The 19,914-nt window shown below is 46.7% G+C and overlaps 3 protein-coding genes across 6 annotated transcripts; 2 read left to right on the top strand and 1 right to left on the bottom strand.

The window, feature by feature from the left end:
• The first annotated feature begins 130 nt into the window (after positions 1-130).
• On the top strand, positions 131-4,664 carry LOC135368932 (mitochondrial amidoxime reducing component 2-like). 3 transcript variants are annotated; one of them, XM_064602498.1, is made up of 8 exons: positions 131-318; positions 1,237-1,468; positions 1,552-1,728; positions 2,425-2,566; positions 2,629-2,772; positions 2,836-2,897; positions 3,804-3,875; positions 4,379-4,664. In XM_064602498.1, exons 2-8 carry the CDS (start codon positions 1,248-1,250, stop codon positions 4,521-4,523), a joined length of 963 nt encoding a protein of 320 aa, XP_064458568.1. In that variant the 5' UTR covers positions 131-318; positions 1,237-1,247; the 3' UTR covers positions 4,524-4,664. The 3 variants fall into 3 exon arrangements, with proteins under 3 accessions (XP_064458568.1, XP_064458569.1, XP_064458570.1); XM_064602499.1 differs by lacking the exon at positions 131-318 and adding an exon at positions 482-686; XM_064602500.1 differs by lacking the exon at positions 131-318 and adding an exon at positions 729-856.
• An 843-nt stretch (positions 4,665-5,507) lies between these two features.
• LOC135368931 (mitochondrial amidoxime reducing component 2-like) lies at positions 5,508-14,119 on the top strand. Its single transcript, XM_064602497.1, has 8 exons — positions 5,508-5,839; positions 7,504-7,747; positions 8,635-8,811; positions 10,724-10,859; positions 12,145-12,288; positions 13,090-13,151; positions 13,493-13,567; positions 13,810-14,119. The coding sequence occupies exons 2-8, from the start codon at positions 7,521-7,523 to the stop codon at positions 13,952-13,954; spliced, it is 966 nt and encodes a 321-aa protein (XP_064458567.1). The 5' UTR covers positions 5,508-5,839; positions 7,504-7,520; the 3' UTR covers positions 13,955-14,119.
• A 900-nt stretch (positions 14,120-15,019) lies between these two features.
• On the bottom strand, positions 15,020-19,907 carry LOC135368930 (uncharacterized). 2 transcript variants are annotated; one of them, XM_064602495.1, is made up of 5 exons: positions 19,684-19,907; positions 19,146-19,595; positions 17,935-18,057; positions 16,259-16,603; positions 15,020-15,233 (listed from the first exon to the last, which is right to left on the bottom strand). In XM_064602495.1, exons 1-5 carry the CDS (start codon positions 19,747-19,749, stop codon positions 15,129-15,131), a joined length of 1,089 nt encoding a protein of 362 aa, XP_064458565.1. In that variant the 5' UTR covers positions 19,750-19,907; the 3' UTR covers positions 15,020-15,128. The 2 variants fall into 2 exon arrangements, with proteins under 2 accessions (XP_064458565.1, XP_064458566.1); XM_064602496.1 differs by lacking the exon at positions 17,935-18,057.
• Between the last annotated feature and the right edge of the window lie 7 nt (positions 19,908-19,914).

Genomic DNA, 19,914 nt, shown 5'->3' with positions numbered 1-19,914 from the left:
AGACATTTCTTCTTCTCACAGAAAGCGCGTTCTGCCGATTGTTGATACCGCTCGTCATCTGCGTAAACAAGCGGAAGCAGAACACGACATGTGGCCGCTATCACCTTTTTGGCGCAGCAGTCGGTAATAACCTCGCATAACAGTGTGTGCCCTACTTCGCGCGTATCAGCGTGGCTGTTCTTTGCGAGGACATCGTGTAGTGAGCGTCTCTGTTTTACTTTCAGTGGAAGGACAATTGTGAGGTGCAGCTGTGTCTTCCTCCACCCCCCCCCCCCCCCCGGGCTGAGGTAGAAAGCAGGTGGACCGAGAAGCGGAAAGGTAGAAAGTGAAGCGTGTTGTTTGTTGGATATCGCCGTTTGCCCAGGTGACCTTGATTGTTCGTGCCGAGCTTCGCGTTGTAGGGCTTCGCAACATGTGGGCCCGAAGCAGAAATGATGCTAGGGGGATTCTCGTTCATTCGTTCTTTTCTGGGTGGTGCTTGATTCGTTAGATTCTTTCCCTCCGAATGCGGTGTCTTCATTTCAACCCTGTTGCAGCACTCGGGATGCCCGTAAATGTCACAAACCCTTTAATCTGACGGCCGTAATCTGGATGCTAAAATTCGCTGCTTGACTGGTTCACTTCGTGATAACAGCGCCCGAGATTGCAACTACCGGATTTGATATAAAGTGCAGCACAAAGTTATGGTAAGAGTGTATATGACCAACACCTTTTGCTGACTTTATTAAAAACGGGAATGGCAGCTCGTGCTTTTGCCTGAGTAATTCGCTTTCCGTGCCGCGTCCTCTGCCGATCCAGGCCAGTCTTGGATAGCATCTCCCCAAGCAGATAACCAACAACCACTCCTAAGCGCCGGGTTTGTTTCCTTTTTTTCTGTTGTGCGCTCTGTCTGCGCTGGGCCACAGGCGGTCCGTGGTTTTTCGACGCCTGACCTCGGCGAAACAAATTCTGTTGGTCCTTGCCGTGTAGCGCAGTGTAGTGTGCCGGTGTGGAAATGAAACTGAGTAAGGCAACCGCCTTAGGCCCCGCGCACGAAGCCCTAAACCAGAGATTACTTTTAATATCAAGTATGCACTTAATCTTATGAAACAGGCCTCGCGATGTCCCTTTGCCTCAGGCCCCGCACACCCCTAACACCGGCCCTGCGTGTAACATAAAACAATACTGCGCACCATTCATGGTTCGAATGGTGTATAGTTACGTGGCGTGTGCAACGTTTGTTAACCACATTTTCAGGTTAGAAGAAAATGGCAGCCATTATTTCACGTGAGGCCGTCGCCATAGTGGCTACCACAACTCTGGTCACAGGAGCGATCCTCTGGTGGCTTAGACACAAGGCCAAGAAGTTTGTCCCCGTGGCACGAGTCAAGAAGATTTTCATTTATCCCGTCAAGTCCCTCCAAGGAATACAAGTTCCGTACGTCCACTGCATCAGCGAAGGACCAACGTTCGAAGACCTCAGAGACAGGTATCGCGAAGTTACAGCCACCTCCCCAGGAACAGCCCCAAGAAAAGCAAAAATGATTCACTGCTCATGTTGCTGAATTGTAGGTGCATGATGATAGTTGAGGATGACTTCTTCGTGTCACAAAGGGAAGAACCGTCCCTTGCTGTGGTCCGGTTGGCCTACAAAGACGGAACGATAAACGTCAGTGCAGAAGGGATGCCCGACATCAGCTTCCCCGCTCTGGACCCAGATGCGTGTAGCAAGGAGAGAAAAACAGTACGGTGAGGTTTGCGTTATGTAGCTGTGTGACACCACCGTCATTGTCGGACACCCGGTATGGTTGGAGTGTCGGAGAACTTGCTCGTTTTCATTATGGGGGCTTCAGGTTTTAGCCGATGGTCGATGTGGGCGCATTGCATAGCCAACGCATCCAAGGTGGCGGGGACGATACGATAACCTACGCCTTGGGACCACAGGCGCCGTTTTTATAGTGCCGGGGCAGCATGCTTACACTCGCGAGCTTCCATGCCGGACGCTACCAGCAGTGTCATGGAGGAGCATCGTATAGCGCACGTAGAACGTGAAGCCCACAGCGTCCGTCAGTAAACTTCGAACTCGGGAAGATATTCGGCGGAGCTTGCGTTTTAATTTCTCATAGCAATATTGAGCAAATTCTGAGCAGTGTTGTCTTCGCATGCGCTTTTTAACATTTATATTTAACTTTCTCGAGATAAGTTTTGAATGTAGGACAAGTTGATGTTTTAAGCAGGTCTTTGGAAGATGTGTGATGTGTGTCTTGTCTTCAATATATTTTCAGTTGGTATAGTGCAGCTCTTATGCTGTCTTCTCGTCTTTGTCCCTACTCCTTAACCCCATTATTTAGCTGTATCTCATTATGTCGGGCTGATCGGTAACTCCACGCGAATTTCGTTCGCAATTCATGTTTACTTGATACCACATCGCTTATTTGGTTTCAGTGTCAGAAAGAACAGCTACGTTGCTGTGGACGTGTCCACCGAGGCTTCGGCCTGGTTCAGGCAGTACTTAAACAAGGACAATATCCATCTAGTGCGGATCCTGCAAGGAGAATGCTCCCGCCCTAAGGGCAGCACCACTCCTGTACGTTGCGTGTTAATTATGTGCATCATTGCGTGTGGTAACGAAACTGTTTCTATATTCAGATAGTGTTCCAAGATTCGGCGAGCTTCCACGTAGTCTCCGAAGCGTCACTGCGAGATCTCAAGTCGAGGATCCCTGACGAGCCAATCAGCGAGCGCAATTTCAGGCCCAATTTCTTCATTGAAGGCTCTGACGCCTACGCTGAGGTGAGTAACGCTCTTGGTCGCGTCGCTTTGCGCCTAAAATTTGTTTACTGTCTGTACGCGCAGGATACGTGGTCTTACGTGCAGCTAGGCGACGCGATCATTGATTATAAGGAACGTTGCCCAAGGTAAGCGAAATTGCCGATTATTCTGTTTCGAAATGCATGGCGACCGTTTCCCTCTCCCACATAGGATTAATTACTTGAGTTACGAAAAAAAAAAACCATCGCTAGGGTGCGTTGTGATCGATGTGATTTTATTTTTGCGCCATGCTGACGCCACACGCTTGCCCGATATCGGGGATCGGGCGCAGCACAAAGGAGCGTGAGCTCTGCAAACGCCACATAGACACAGAAGGCATGCTTCCTCCTGCTCTTACACCGCATCGACTTTTTGAGTCGATGTCGTCTGCTTCAACTGTCGTCTGCTTCAACTGTCGTCTGCTTCAACTGTCGTCTGCTTCAACTGTCGTCTGCTTCAACTGTCGTCTGCTTCAGCTAATCGCAGCAGATGATTCCAAACACAGGCTTTCTTGGGCTGTCTACTCAGCTGGTGGCTCCTTACGCCAGTAAGGTCAAATCAAATGAAATCAGCTGGTGGCGCCAAAGTACAACCGCACTGCAAAGGGCCGATTCGTGCCGGTAAATTCGGACTCGTGCAGTGCCCTGGCAGAACAACTACCGTATAAAGCATAAGGCCATGTTCTATGTGGCGTTGGCTCAACGACAGCTTTTTGACACTATGCTTATTAACGATGGCACTGCCACAGGCACGGAATTACGCGTCGTCTTCCAAATTGAAAATGGTGCAGTCAACATGCTATATGATGACGCGTGGCTTCAGCAGCGCACACGGCGTTTGTACAGATGATCTGTGCGAAGAAAAAAAAAGCTAAGAAAAACGAAAAAAAAAAGGGGGTTTGTGGACGTATGCCTAACTCTGCCTTCCTAAACTGGATGATGGAGACCGACATGCACCCACGTAACCAATAATATATACATTGCGAACCACGTGATGAAAATGCGCTGTTTCAGGTGTCGTCTGACTACAGTCAATCCGGACACCGGAATCAGAACAGACAAGCAACCACTGGCCACACTTCGAACGTGAGTCCAACGAGAACATTTGATTGTGGTGACTATATATATATAAAAGGGGGGTTCGGATCGTAATAACGTGCCTCATTATACGTGTTATAATCTGGATAAAATACAAGCCTTCAGAAAGGATGGAGTTCGTGCTCTCCGAGACAGCGCGGACCTGCGCAGAAAAAGCGTTTTGAGTCGTGCGTAAATTGCGAACGACAGGTGAATCATGTTCCTTTCGTATTGCTATCAAAGTAAAGCATTTTTCATTCCGCGAGGGAAAAGCTTTGCGCTTCGGTGTCCCTATATATGGAGCTGTTCCATAATTGTCTATGCGCATGCGCGTGGCGTCTGCGATCTCGAACGCTCCGCTGAGCGTTCTCCCGACAGATGGCGTTTTACGCGTCCGATTCAGTGTGGAGCTCCTACCATTCTGCGTGGGCCATGCCCATTTAGCGTTGAGGTCAGTGTAGTACACGCAGGCATTTCGCTGTCACGCTATATGTTTGCTTACTTTGTTGCAGGTATCGTACTGACAGATCAGAGGAAGGCAAAGAAAAGTATGCATTAAACCCCCTCTTTGGAGTTCGTTACTTCCTCTTTAGGGAAGGTATGGTCAGAGTGGGAGACCAAGTTGGTGCAGTAGTTTCTAGTAAACCCTTGGTGTAGTCTTTGATGTGAACATCTGATGAGAGTGTACATTTCTGCTCAAATGATTGGGACGCTTCGGGTAAGAAAAATATACGATGTTGTACGAATATTTATTTTGCGTTGGTGCTCACCTTGTGAATAAAGTCATGCAAAAGTGCTGTTGAAGCGTGAACACTTTCGTTTGTCTTTAAAGGAGTCTCTAAGGAGATTGTGTGCTCGAACCTTTTATTACAATCAAGAGGTCGTTGTTAGCATCAACATGCGATTCGAATTGCAGCAACGGGCACGTAGGTACCAGATAGTTTATATCACCAGTACCGAAACTGTGATATAAGCCATGTCAGGTCCCTCTGCAGGTCAGTTAACACGCTGCTGCGCGTTGTGGCACTGGGAGAGGTCACGTGTTCCTATGGGAACCAATAGGAATGAAGAAAGCTCTCGATTCTCTGATGCTATTTCTCGCAACGATAATGTGTTCAGGAGCTTGGAATATATTACGTTGCGTATTGATATTCTGGCATGAGGTACATAAATGTGGTTAACCAATATAATAACCATTAATGGAAAATATATTAAAACGCTTGTTTATGTGATTCCAGTGAACATTTTTAGTAACTAGTATATATTACAGCTTTGGTTCTTCCGTAAAGATGTGCAAATGAATTTTTTTTTGTTTTTTTAGCGCGGAAAGTAACGCCGGACGTAATCTAATGATTGCTCGTGGTAGCCTGGACACCTATGGTAAAAAAGTGAGTAGCAAACACTGACATGCGAAAAACAAGAAAAAAACTAACATGGCTGGAAGATAATTACTCCAAGCACTTTCTGACAGAAGTAGCCCGATGATAGAAACAGAGGCAGACGCCTCTTGAACAGCTTAGCGTCAAAACATAATGCCATCAGCCGCCGCAAGTGCTTGCACGAGCGTTAAGATAAGGCGTTTGCCATTTGGCTGTCTCCTCTCTCATTTGATATGCTTGACGACACCCTTTCTGCTAGATAAAGATACTGCGGCTTTCGAGCTAAGCTCCGCGTACCGTCGAAGGCGCACAATTTTACCGAGACAACCACTTCAAAATCGTTTCAAGAACGTAAGCGTATTGTCCGCACTCACGCGTTCAACGCGAGGAAAACACCGTGAGACGCTCGCGTGTTGGAGGGAAGGCGCAGCGGTGCCAACGCAGCGCGCTTTATCTGACCTTGACTTCCTCCGCTGCATTTCAACGGCTGGCCCGATCCAAGTGCGCAGCGCGAGCCTGCCGCTTCGAAGACCGACAACATTTGACGGCATTGCACGTGTGTGTTTCATCGACAAACTGCATCGGAATACGCCGGTACGTATCCTGATTCACCCTGTACCTGTCATAGGTACATATGGTCTCAGCTGCAAGCTACAGTCACTACTGCAAGCTATCGATAGCGACCGCTTTTTTAGCCGTCCGTCGGCATGGCACGTTGTAAGGAGGGAGTGAGTTGGGTGTGTGTGTGGGGGGGGGGGGGGGGAGGAAGGAAAGGAGAAGGAAGAATGTTCGATCGCTCATATGCTCTGCGATTTAGCCGAGGCAGAAATAATGTGAAGGTCTCCCAGTATCGCGGTAAAGCCGGCACAGCGGTCGAAATGAGCGATGACACTGAAACGATACAGCAGACACAAAGAAAGAAAAAGGAAGGTGATAGAACGAAATGGCGTATCCCCAGTGACTTGTCAAAGATGCCGGCCACCGCCGACACGAAAAAACTTTGTTTTGCCTATTATACGGAAAGCCAATGCCATATGATACATATGATGTAAAAACGCATATGATGTACTAAATGAAGGAGCAGTGAGGAGTATATAAAAACTAAAGGTTCACAGGGCCAACCACGCAGACATGTCCTCAGCTTTATGGAATCACGTGACACAACCACGTGATCGCTGAAATTGAGTGGTCATATTGTAACACCGAAAAAAAAACATCGAAAAAGTTTTCATAAACAATGAATATCATTTCAAGAAGAGTTCTGCCACAAATCGAGGTCACACTTTTGTCCGCACAAGGCTCTCATTTCAGGGCTTTCTTTGTAAATTTAATTCCGCATTGATGATAGAGAGAAATAATGTAGGAGAAGAAAAATACGAAGGTTTCGAGAAATATCATATGTCATTTCGTTGCTACTTTAATGCAACCCGATCGCTGTTCGATCCACGATTACGTTGGATTACGCGTTTCCAGGCCACGCGCCTAAGAGAGTTCCCAGATGGCGCCAGCTGTGCTCTGGCGCGTGCCATTCGTGTTTCGACGGACAGCCACTAGGGTACGACGTGTTGCGTAAAAATGATCCATTGCGAAATTAAGTTGCGAATACGTTTAAAAACGTACATTTTTTTTTTTTTTCATATTGTATTCAAAATTCATGCCAAGTTAACATTTGCACAACATTGTGTGATCCCATAGCCGAGGCTAGTGGTGGGTCCACTACAGAAATGCATTTATACATTCGGCAGCAAAGACTAATGCTAAAAGAAAAGCTTACTAATGCTAAGGCATAGCAATGTAGGTTATCGCATGGCTCAAGGAAATACATCAATGAGACACCACTTTACTATACTCTAATACTACAAACTACACTATACTACACTACTAGTACTATTAGACAACTACTACTACATTACTAATACTACACTGTACTCTAACTACTTCAAGAATTCGAATATTCACGAAATTACTCCCATCCCATTTCTCCTCGCTCCAAACTCAGGGATACGCTCTGCAAGTAACCGAGCGTTCTGTGCATATCCTCTCCTCCTCTCCCGGTTACTCCACTCGGGAAGCCCCATTGGCTACGGCGGCACCCTCCCTCTTCCCTCTCACTGCCTCCTCTCATGCGCAGAGACGCATTTGCACAGCGTATACGTTGCCTCTAGACGTCGTGTGTACATCATCTCGCCTGCACGTTTATTTATGCTCAACCATATCTCTGTCGTGCATATGCACCACGGTAAAACGCGTATTTTCAGGTATCCTCAATCGAGGCATGAGTGTCACGACCTTTTCGCGGGAAGTTCTCCTCGTGTTGACCACGGCAACGGTCGCAGCAGCCGGGGTAGCTTTCTGGTGGCTGAAAAGCAAGGCAAGGAAGTTCGTGCCGGTGGCAAGAATCAAGAAAATCTTCGTCTACCCCATCAAGGCCGTCCCCGGCATCGAAGTCCCGTACGTTCACTGCGTCAGGGAAGGACCGAAGTTTGAAGACCTCAGAGACAGGTGAGACACTTTTACCTGTCTGAACTCTAAACTAAGTTTTCACACCGGGAAAGAAAGAACTATTTTCTGGGTATATCTTAAAAGGAAGGAGCAATGACGTGGCATTTAAGACGGCTCGAAAGACTATCTCATCTGTGATCAGTCACTATGTAAAATAGTTTCGCTGTCCAGTGCATTTTCACCGTGCAATCAAATTTGCAAGAAACAGACTCCGAGAAAGCAGATGCAGATGGACGACACAACCCTCTCATGACGTAGGAAGGCCCCGGTGCCTTTCCCCCCCTCTTTCTTTCTCCCCAGGCAGTGATTTATCCAGACACCCCCTACACCACCCTCCCCCAAATATTCAGTAACACCCCCTAACTTTTTCAGCTGTGTACCCTCTACAGGGGGTGCCCCTGCGATTTCAGCTTTAGACACATGTCGGTAATGATATGCTAAGGTGTAATGACATAACTATAGTAATGACCCCTCCCCTCCCCCCAATTTTTTCTAACACCCCTCCGTGCTTGGGATTCTGGATAAACCACTGTCCCCAGGTGTGCACGCGTGGTCTCTCACCAGTGATATCCGTTTCAATCTAAATCAATCTTGATTCTCCAAAATGGTGGAACTCAGTAAAATGAGGGAGAGGTATAACCGTATAAGTATACTGGATGATATGAAGTATACTTTAAGACTATTACTGAAGTATACTGGATGATATGAAGTATACTGTAATGATAGGGAACTGCATTTTGACCTGTGATTGGCTAGAAGTCTCACAATGCGGGTGGAGCCTCAGGTGGCTGGAGCCACACGGCATAGGCTAGACGCGATATGTTACGCCACCTGTTGCATGCTCGTAACATTAAAATTGGCGCGGCACACGCCGGATTCCATTGCAGGTGCATGTTGCTGCTGGAGGGCGACATATTTGTTACTCAGCGTCAAGAACCGTCACTGGCTCTTCTACGGCTATCCTATAACGACGGCAATATTTACATCAGAGCCGAAGGAATGCCCACCGTCAGTCTCCCCGCCTTTGACAAGGACGCGACAAACAAGGAAAGCAAGACAGTGCGGTAAGATGTGTATATATACCTTCCGGTACCTATTCGGTTTGAAGCGTAAACGTATTTTTATTCGCGATGGATTATAATTTTCGCGAATATCGCGACCGCTAAAAAAAATCGCGAAAAATTGTACTGGCGAACACAGCTTATCCCGCAAAAGGAAGCAGCCCTGGAATCGCGAAATTAAATACTCGTGAATAAACTTTGCAAATTACTGAATGCGCGATTCGCGAAAATTAATACATCGCGAAAAAAAAATGTTTAGTATTAAAAAAAAAGAAGAAGACAAAAAAGGAAACTAAACGCATGAACTTTATCTGCGAAGTACATTCGTTGTATCCTCCAAAGGGATAAAAGGTATAGTATCTCTGAGCGGAAATCGGAAAGTTTGGGTTCGAATCCTACTGTTTGTGCTTTTTCTTCAACTGCCATTGTTCGAGAGTAGCGGAAATTTCAGCTTGTACGACGCCGCAGCGTAAACCTACTTTTATAGTGATTTTTCGCTGGCGAAATTTTCTTCTGTACGGCTCGGGGTCTTTTAATCGGGATACGTAACCAGAGTTTCGCAGTCTAATTTTTTCTTTAGCCATTCTTCGTATCTTCGAGGGGAGTTAAAGGTACTGTAAAGCAGCTGAAGGCCAGGTTATGTTGGCGTTGTACGTGTACTACTAGAGTCACTAAATAGGGAGCAGAGTAGCGACACTTGAGCCACACCGGCGAGCGAGGCCGCCATCTTGCGTCCGGCGCAGCTGCCCTACCACTATTTATTAACTCTATGTACTACCAGTGCCACTGCTACTTAAGCGTTATTTAAGTGTGCAACTTTTAAGCCCAGTAGAGCTTATATATACATGTGACAGGGAATGTTAATACTGTGTTGTAATTCGCTAGTAAAAATGCAGTAAAGCTGCTCCCGGTGACGTCTGGCGGTAAGTACTACCCATTTTGTGAAGCAGCAGTATGATCTATGTTCCCGACTGGCTTGCCACTCATGATGGCTACGTTGCCGACTTGTTTTGTCTTAGACACAGTGTTATGCGCATGCAATGTAGTTTCGTCGCCGTGCTTGACGACCAATGCGGAGCGTCAACTTGGACACAGTGTTGCAAGAAATTTTCAATCTTCTAAAAAGAACAACAACAAGAAAAGAGAAACGATGAGTGCAATTAGGATTTAATTACGATGCAAGAGTACTGAGTCCTCAGACAACCGAATAGATAATATAGCAACAACTTTATTTCAAGATGATGATTGGGGAATTTCACCGCCAGGGCCGACACTCTCGACTGGGGCGAATATAGTAAACTTTCTGAGGATGTAGCTATTCTGCTTTACAATGCCTTTAAATACTAGATACGTACAGCGATGAGATTTCAGGGCGTGTTTGTGAACTCCCCAGTGGTCATAGACTGAATCAACACATCGAGCGCGCTGGACACCATGCCGGTAGCTGGTGAACGTTAGCTGGTGATGTTTTCTTGATGATATCACACGTTGCTGGAAAGTGGTACCGTTCGTCATCCTGGGCAAACTTCACAGGGAACTGTACCGATATTTGCTTCAGGACATTAGAGGAAAACCCGGGGGAAAATTTAGGGGGAATCTGTTCGTTGGAGAGGACTGCAATGTTGTTGTGGGCGGATAATTTACCTTTGTGACTTTAAATTTAAACGATTCGTTTAAACTTAATAATTACATGTAATAACTAGTAATTAAGATTGAACTAATTACATTAATTTTAATTTAACCCTGCACTAAAAAAAGTAATGCCGAAACGTTACTCGAAATTTCTCAAGCGCCGTCCGCGAAAACGATCGGCAAGACGTAAATTCTATGTATTTATTGCATTAGCAGGAAAACAGAATGATTGTGTTTCGTTACTTTTACAGTAACGTTTCGTGTGGTTTCGTTACTTTTACAGTGTAAGAAAGCACACGTACACAGCAGTGGACGCACCCGAAGAAGTATCGGCGTGGTTCGGGCAATATCTCAAGAAAGATGGGATTCGACTAGTCCGCATTTTACAAGAGGAATGCAGTCGCCCCAAGGGCACTCCAGTAAGTTACAGTTGGCCGCCACCGTGGCGCTAGTGGCAACGTTTGCAACATCATCATCTCAGCAACAAGATCTCTTAGCTTTCGACCGCACCCCTTTCATCCCTTCCCCGATCAACGTGCCGCCAATCTAGGCAGACAGACCGCTCGAATGCCCTCATCACCCTCCCACCACGCACCAACCCGAACCGGTAACCGAACCGATATCCCGAGCCGGTAACCGAAGCTTTTAGATCGGTTCGGTTCAACTGAGACAATTGGTGTTCTGAGGCTGGTGATTCAACTCCAAGATGGCGCTAGTAATGACGGTTCAGTTCCAGCTAAAAATTAGGGTCAATAGACGAGTTCAGAAAATCCCAGAGTGCTTAGCGTCGCTTTGAACTGTGGGAGTTTACTAATACGAAAGAAACGGGTGGCCTTCAAAGTGTTCCGATTTTTTCCCTACCAGTCCATTGTCCAAGATGTGTCAAGGTCAGCGAAAGCGAAATGTGAAGGACTATTCTTCGTTCCCCCGCCCAGCAAGCGCCCAGGGTGCAATGCGCGCGCAAAGAACACTGGGATTTTCTGAACTCGTCTTTTCCGATTTTCGGTTTCGGTTCTGGTTCGGTACGACACCCTGCTAAGGGGCGTACAGGCACTTGACAGCACATGTTGTGCTGTGTAGTTACCATGTTGAATTGTGCGTGTCTGTGATAACGTCATCAACTCATAATGTGAATAGAACATCACTATGGTCACAGCTCCGTCCCGAACTAAAAGGAAACGACAACCTGCGTACTATCCTCATGCTGGGGATCATATCTCCAGCGTCAAACTGACTGCGTCGTAACAGAACAGTTCGCGCCGCAAACGATCGCGATTTCAAAGCGCGCGCGAAACGAAACCGAAACATGTGCACGATGTGTCACGAAATCTTATATTTGTCAAAAGAAGAGTACGCGCGAAGTATTTGTTAAAGTACCTAATTACTACTTTGGGGGGCAAGTACGTGTTCCCAGGCGAACTGATCTTGGTTGTCGTTCAAGATAAAATTTATGAAGTTTTGCTTTGCTCCATTTACGCGAGATTTCGGACCGGAAGTTCGAAGACCCAGCATGCGTGGCGCCACCGCTGAGTGACGTCACCCATAATCTTGAAGATTCCGAAACTATCAGATTTTGCGGATTCTTTTGGAAATTCGCGGAAACGCGTTCACTGAGGGCAGTCATATTTTGCGTGCCGAGTCCTGCATTCGTAATAGGAAATAAAATACTAACGCCTGTTCCACAATCCATTTTGTCTTTCCCAGATAGCGTTTCAAGACGAGGCAAGCTTTCACGTGCTTTCCGAAGCATCGATAGGAGATCTCAACTCGAGGATGTCGGAGGAGACTGTGAGCGAACGCAACTTCAGACCCAATTTTTTAATCGAAGGCTGCGAAGCCTACGCTGAGGTATGTCTCTTTTTTTTTTTTTTTTTTTTTTGTAAATCGTGGGAATTTTATAAAGAAAGGCGAAGTGAAAGCTGAGGAAGAGAGAAATGGCGGAAAGCGAATCTTATGTTAAAAAAAAAAAGTTCTCTCCTATACTTTCGAAAGCCACCATGATTGATGCAACCGCAGTGGCTGTAACAGATTCGCCGCTAAATTTAGCGGAGTTCGGTCAAGTAAGAGTACTGTATAGACTTTTGGTCAGCTGCTTCCAACGTGACGTTTTAAATGAGAGGTTTCTTTTTTTTTCTTTTTTTGCCAAGTAAGTCTTCCCCTGTGAGCAATTGCTCGGCATTTCGGGCCTCCACTCACTATCACGACAATCTGATAAGGAGTGACTCATCAGCCGCGTCTGCGAACTCGCGTGAAGGTCGACATGGTGTATCGGTGACCTCGATCATGCCGCATATTAGCGCACTCACCAGATAGCATCACACCTGTCCTGTTCACAAGTGTGATGTTATCCTCTGAGTGCGCTAATATGCGGCATTTGAGCTCACCGACACGCCAGGTCGACCTCCACGTGAGTTCGTAGTCGCGACTATACACTCACGCCTTATCAGATGATTGTGATACTGAGTTTGGAGGCCCGAAATGCCGAGCTATCGCCGCGAGAAGATTGTAAGAAGCGCGTGCGATAACGCTAGTTGCACTACCGTATCTATCATGGAGGCTGAGACATCCACTTTCTATGGGAATTATGAAAGTTTTATGGCGTCAAAGGATGCAAATAGACTCTTTACTAACCACTAACTTTACGCGCAGGACAGATGGCTCTTCGTTCAAGTCGGCGATGCAGTTATTGAATTTTTCGACCGCTGCGCACGGTAAGTGTCCACTTGGTGGGGCTATAGAGACAAATGAATCAATTAATTACCGTAGTGACCGTTTGGTGTCAGAGTGGCATTATAAGTGCCGTTTAATTTTCTACGCGTGCAAGCAAACGCCAAACACTGCATTGCTGCAAATGCTCTAGAATGTTTATTTTCGAACGCCCTTTGCCTACAAGTGTGAGTCCAAGAACGTACTGGTTTGCAAATTAATTAAATTCAGGCCCACATATATCAGCTCATTACTCAAAATGAACAGGCCTGGCAGTGTACCGGTATAAAGAGGGAGCGGATAGCAAATGGCCGATGCCTTGCTAATGGCTGTCATTTTCTTTCAGATGTCTTCAGACTCTCGTCGATCCAGATACAGGGATCAAAAGTATACGTAAAGAGCCACTCAACTCGCTTCGAGCGTAAGTCTAGCCAGCAACCTTAAAATAACACGAAGCAGTCGCGGAGATATCCTGCGTATACTGATGTGCAGTTCAAATTGTAGTTCACCACGCATTTTACACACCTAGCATACCACATCATCTAGTATGCTGTTGGCTGTTTTTTTTTCTCGGTTTTCTTCACGGATCTATACCAGCTATAGCCTGTACCCTTTCCCTTGATGCATTCCCCGAAATTTACGGCCTCCTTTCGGCTGTTTCAGATACCGCGTAGATACTTCGGAGGAAGGCAAAGAAAAGTACGCCATGGATCCGCTTTTCGGAGTGCTCTACTTCCTCTACAAGGAAGGAGTTGCGAGAGTTGGAGACCAGGTCCATGCAGTTGTGGTCGACAAACCTTTACTGTAGTTGGAGTATCTGGGTTGAATTGTACGCTGACTGAAAATTACCCGCTGTTGCGCATTCCGAATGTGTGAGAGAAACCCTCGCTTGGTGGACTACGACATTGCTTCCGGTGTTAAAGGGACCCGGAAGAGGTTCACCGCGATCATTAAACAATGTATTATTGCAGGGCTTCGCCTCTCAGTACTCTTTCTTCTGTATTCTCAATATTTATGCTGACTACTCTACTGGCAGATGACGCTTCAGATGACCACTCGCAATGCCACCTTCACCTTCTCTCCCTTCTTCTCTCACCTTCACAGCCCCCACGGAACACTGTAGTGGAAGAAAAAGGAAATGACGAATCACGGGGCGGAAGTTCCACCGAATCGTTTCTCTGCTCTCAAATCACGTGAGCAAAACTCGTGCAAGAAACCCGCACGACACAGCCTTGTGCCCTGGCTCTAAATGTTTAAAATGCCACAATCTTGCGTCTTCAGAATCCTACCAAAGACATGTTACCGAAATCATCTTGTCTCCATTTACATTCCTGCAAAATATTTTGGCTCTACGTGACGAAGACGTGAGAAAATAAATTTTTATTTTTGAGAACTGTGACGTCATGTTAGGCTCCGACGGAGCGCCCGGCTCTCATCTGGCAACGCTGTGGCCCTTCGCGTCCTCCGTAGGGCTCACTTTTTTGCACTCCGTTAGCGGAGCCCCACGTGACGTATCATCCGATCGCTCCGGCCTTCGAGAAAACACAAAGGAAGGTGAAGACATCTCTCCAATTTTCCCCTCTTTCGCTTAGTATCACGTGACTTCTCCACTTGTGCCCCTCCCACCCACAGAGGGCGCTCTGACGCTGCTGCAGTGCACATTGGGAATGTTGTTCTTCTACCTCCGCCTCTGGTCTTCTCGTAATGCTTCGAGGTACTCCATGTTCCCATGAGCCCTTGCGTGAGAAACGTGGCGCTTCCTTTTCTAAAATGGTCTGTTACGTCGCAAAAAGGGGGCGAAGCAGGGATGGGCCGTTTCATCCGGAAGCTGGCAGTTGGTTGGTTGGTTGGAAAAACACCGAGGACGCGGACGCCGCTTTCGACCATTAGTCACGTAATTAACCAACCCTTTAATATAAATTACGAATATTTTACTTTCCTGTAGATGACTGCCTCGTATAGTCGACTTCGGTTTCGACTCTTCACCCATCTCTACTCTGCAAAGCGAGAAGCTTTGCAGCGTAAAGATCGGTGACTGGTCTCACTTCGGTGTCGTTGCTCACAAACGCCGACGTACCGAAGAGAACCTGCGAAAGAAAGAGAAGATGTTGTGTATGACACTCAGGGTGACTCACACGGCCAGCAACCGTCCCATTTATCTCATTATGTCATGTCCCATTAACCTCCCATTTTATACGGAAGGGAGAGCCCTTCGGTTGCGAGGTTGCGAGATGGGAAAGTCAGTTGCAGGTCGTTATGTGCATATAGAGAAAGGATGAAAAGCACGCGCGTAAACCCCACGCGTTTTCTTCCGGCTACCATTCAATCTTTACATATTGCTTCTGGAAAGCGAAGTGTAGGTGCGCCCTGGGGTAGAAGTTAGGATACCACATAATATTACCAGACCTAATCTGGCACAATCAGCTATCCAGGCATCAGGGCGCGCACGCGATTGGAGCAACAGCCGTAGCACAATGCACTGAAAGTCGAGTGCATTAGGGGTGGACGGGTATAGGTGGAAGGCCTTGAACAGACATGTGAAGCTAAAGAGCATTGGTAAGACACACACAGTCTACCCCTGTGGGCCAGTTTCACGACGTCTGGGGGCACTCCGAACCGTATTCTACAGCGCCATATTTGTAGTCGTGTAGCAAGAGGTTTTTCCGTACACAGGCATGTATCATCTACACTGCGGCTCAGAAAAATCGTGGCGCAAGGATTTCCACAAAAGAGATTATGTTCGCGGTAAGGCAGGGAACACGCAGGATACGACCCTCTTGTAACGGCGCTCTAACGCGGTCCTCGTACGCCCACTGTTTTGAACAAATCAGGGCACATAGCGATATCATTCGAGTTGATTGTTGGCTAAGAGCGTGCTACGCGGTGAAGTTCATTTTTAAGACTGCATAGCGTGCTCCTATAGCCAAACCGTCGTACTGAATCACATCACTCTCTCCCTATGTTTTGCTTAAAGCGGGCGTCGTACTCCATTTCTGTGGCATCGTCAGTACAAAATTGCCACAAAAATCGCGTGAGCCCCCCCCTCACATTTCCCCCAAATGGAGGGAGAGAACGTTGTCATTTCCTGACGATTCGAAATATATTATATTACCTCACGTATCATTTCGCCCAGTGAGGTGTTGTATGTCCTCACATTCTGCAAGTCGATCTCCCGACCATACAAGGGATCTTCCTTTACAGAACGATGGTTGACGAACGTGTGAACCGCAAAATAGCTCCTCCATTCGGGGTGATCCCCGGGGGTGTAGAGCTTGCTCAGCATGTCCATGTCGACGCCGAAGAGGACGGGGACGGCATGAACGAGGTGGGGATGTGGCCACAGGAGACGCATGGTGGGCAGGTCTCCGGCGTTGTAATACCACAGACTGCTGTTGTACTCGCGGTAAAGTTCCAGGTGCAGCCGAAGGAATCGAGCACGGGGAGCAGCTAACAGCACCTTAGATATATGGGCGAATGATAAACATGCTCAATATGAAAAAAAAAAAAAAATATATATATATATATAATAAAAAAAAGATCAAATTCCCTTTTGCAAAACAAGCTACTCTAAATAAACGTTATTGAACTGCCAGCGGCGAACTGTTACTAACCTGGACATAACTATATGGAAACGCTGAACTTGAACTAACCTAAAAATGAACTAACAGACGTACTGTTCTCTGTCCCGTTCGTTCTGCGCTCGCATAGCGACTGCTAAAACTGCGGCTTTCGTTCGCAAAAACGACTTGAACAGACATCGAAAAGGCGTGAATTTTTGTGTACTTCAATAATAATGGCGTATTTTTAAAGCGCCGCGTATCACGTTACGAAACAGAGAAATAGAAGAAAAACAGTTCATCCAATTTTTTTTCAATAACTGCATAAAACGGATAGAGCCAACTTTTGTTTGAATAATAATAGTACTAGTCCTATTTTATTTTGAAAGGTGCCTACCAACAATCGTGAAGTCTAGCGGACGCTGCACCAATACAGTCACTGGCAATTCAAACATGGGAGAAGCGATACAAAAACCGAATCAAAAATAGCGAAACAGAAGATCAAGAATAGAAAGGAAACACCGGGAAAATGAGTGTGGGAATGTGAAACAAGTTAAATATGTTAATGTGACTGCATTAGTGTTAAAGAAGGCGTGATGTAGCGGAGAAATAAGGCTAATAAAATGTCAACGTCACGGTTATGGCTAAGCGCGTTCATGTGGCGCAACGGACGAAGTACAGCTTATTAACATAGAATACAGAATGTGCTCTCAGATTGCGTAAGGGAAGATGAATGGGCACCCAAGATAGCAGTTCAGAGCAGTCAATGTCAGTTATGCCGTGCACAAGGTCGTAGTGGAAATGACAGTCGCGTAATGCTCTAAATGTGATCATAGTTGTTGTACATTGCTTCACCAAAGCGACGGGCATGTAGCATGGATATGAATCGTCGCTGGACTTTTTGGACATCGGCTGAAAGTGTTTTTTGTTCAGACAGTTCCACACAACTTAAAAACAAAAAAAAATCTCTAGAATAAAACCAACAGTGGAAAAAAAGAAATTAGATGAGATTCGCGTCAGAAGGTGGCAAAAACCTATAGTGTAAGAACAAGTAACGCTGACCCCGCGTGATTCTGTGCGGCCTAGCTTTTATAATTATGACAATTTAATGACACGCTTTCTGGGACACCCAGTACATTCAAATCAATTAGTCCACGGAGCGAGCAATCACCCCAGGACAATAAGCGGCCGCATATATAGGACACCTCTGTCAATCAACCGAACCGCTCACCATGGTTCCTAAGTACGCATCAGGTGGCCACCCTATGGACATTTCAAAGTGTCGAAATTGGTGCAGAGGTTGAATGACTATGCAGTCGTTGTCCAAGTAGATGCCTCCGTGTTCCAGCAGAATCTAATAAGCATACTAATCGAGAATTATTACTGCGCGGTAATGGAGGTACGAACTCCTATCTGCATGTATTTAGTTACGGTTTAATAGATGTCATGTTGTTCTTCTACGCTTCGTAATTCTATTTACAATTCATTGTTCGATTCTTCTCATTCATAACTTGTGCAGCGTCAATACCAAAAACGCACTTTTTTTTACAGCGTCATATGAGCATTGTAACACAAGAAAGATGACATCGCATCGCGTCAAATCATGGCACGGATATCGTGACTTGAGACTCTTACGCGATCTTCATGTTCAATAAACGTTTTGTTGTTCCTTTGAGCAGACATCCTCCTTTCTTGGTGCAATTTGGTGCAAAAACCCGGAACACGGGTCTGTCTTTTGTAACATTTAACTTTTTTTTATTCTAAGAGTCCATTTTGTCTTTCATTTAATGTATTAAACAAATGATTACCGTTATAGCACTTCTTTTCATGTGACATCTGTCTACTCTACAAGCATATATTTATACACTGACAAACTGACGCGCACTCCCAGCCGAGGACAACCGCTGTGTCCCACTTGAGACTCATCGGTCCGGCGCAGGAAAGCAGCGCGGTCTTGGGTCGGCACGGACTGTCTCAGAGAGACATCAATGTTCCACGGCAACAGCACTAGCTGTGGGGGCCACAGTGCGAGCCAGAGAGTGCATATGAAAAGGAAAGCGAGGCAAAGCTCTGCGGCTTTGGTATACCAGAAAGCGACGAAGAGTTTACAGGAAAATACAAGGGGGAGTTTACTAAAACTTAAGGACGGGGGGTTGATTTTGCCGGAGCTAGCCCTGCCTTCGACGACACAATAACAAACATTAAATACAAGAAGGGTTCCGTGCAATATAAAGAGGGCAGCGGCTAACATAGGTTGATGACAATGTGAAAAGTGAACGACCGGGACTGTGCAGAAGGACCTTGAGGATAACTACCCGTGAACCTCCCCCCAAAGGTGCTTCAACAACTTTCGCCGCGACCTTCTCTCCGTAATTTCACGTGCAGAGTGACCCGTGCTTGTGACAGAATCGGAGCGTATATGGAAGGTGCGTATCGACCTACCTGCATGCGAGCGACGTCCGAAGCGTGCTCAATGCAGCCCACCTCACGTCCGAAAATGGTCTCTGCTGGACGCCGTTTCGTGATCGTAACGTTCGGTATACCGCGGACCAAGTAGGCAAGCGGTCCGCCTAACTGGCACTCGTCGCAGTGCACCACAATTTTGTCCGGTGCGTGGTTGATGTACGCAGACCGCATGCTCACGGCGTCCATGAAAGAGACGTTCGGCTGTCCGAACCGCACGTAGTGGATGACGTTGGGTACCACGTACGAAACGGCGCCGGTATAATTATCGACGTCATAGAAGCACACCGGTCGCTGTGCTCGTGAGAGGAAGACACGGAGCACGAGTACAACGAGTACGACGACTGTAAGGTGAGCCTTCTTCGAAGAAAGGCTTGTCCAGAGGCGAAACTTCAGGACACCGACACTGCGGTACCTCTTGTCGTAGCTCTGTGAAAAAAAAAAAAAAAATGTGTGTGTGTGTGTGGGGGGGGGGGGGGAGACAAGGTAACGTTTCGTCGGCTGACATTAACCTTACCTGCCGTTCCGAAGCCTCGTTGAAAATAACGGCTCTGTCTTTGCTCATGACTCCGTGGTTTCTCATTGCAAAAATGGACGAAGATGGAAAAAGGCAGCTAGAGATTAGGGGGAGCTCTTCGCCAGACAACTAACGGGTATGGTGCGACTAGAATCATTCTAGTCTCACCACGGGAATAACCAGAGAATGGCATCTTCTTCTTCTTCTTCAGCCACGAAGGCAGTGGGCAGC

This window comes from Ornithodoros turicata, chromosome 9 (assembly GCF_037126465.1).
Source record: "Ornithodoros turicata isolate Travis chromosome 9, ASM3712646v1, whole genome shotgun sequence".
Lineage (NCBI taxonomy): Eukaryota > Metazoa > Arthropoda > Arachnida > Ixodida > Argasidae > Ornithodoros > Ornithodoros turicata.
This window is presented reverse-complemented; position numbering and strand designations above follow the sequence as displayed.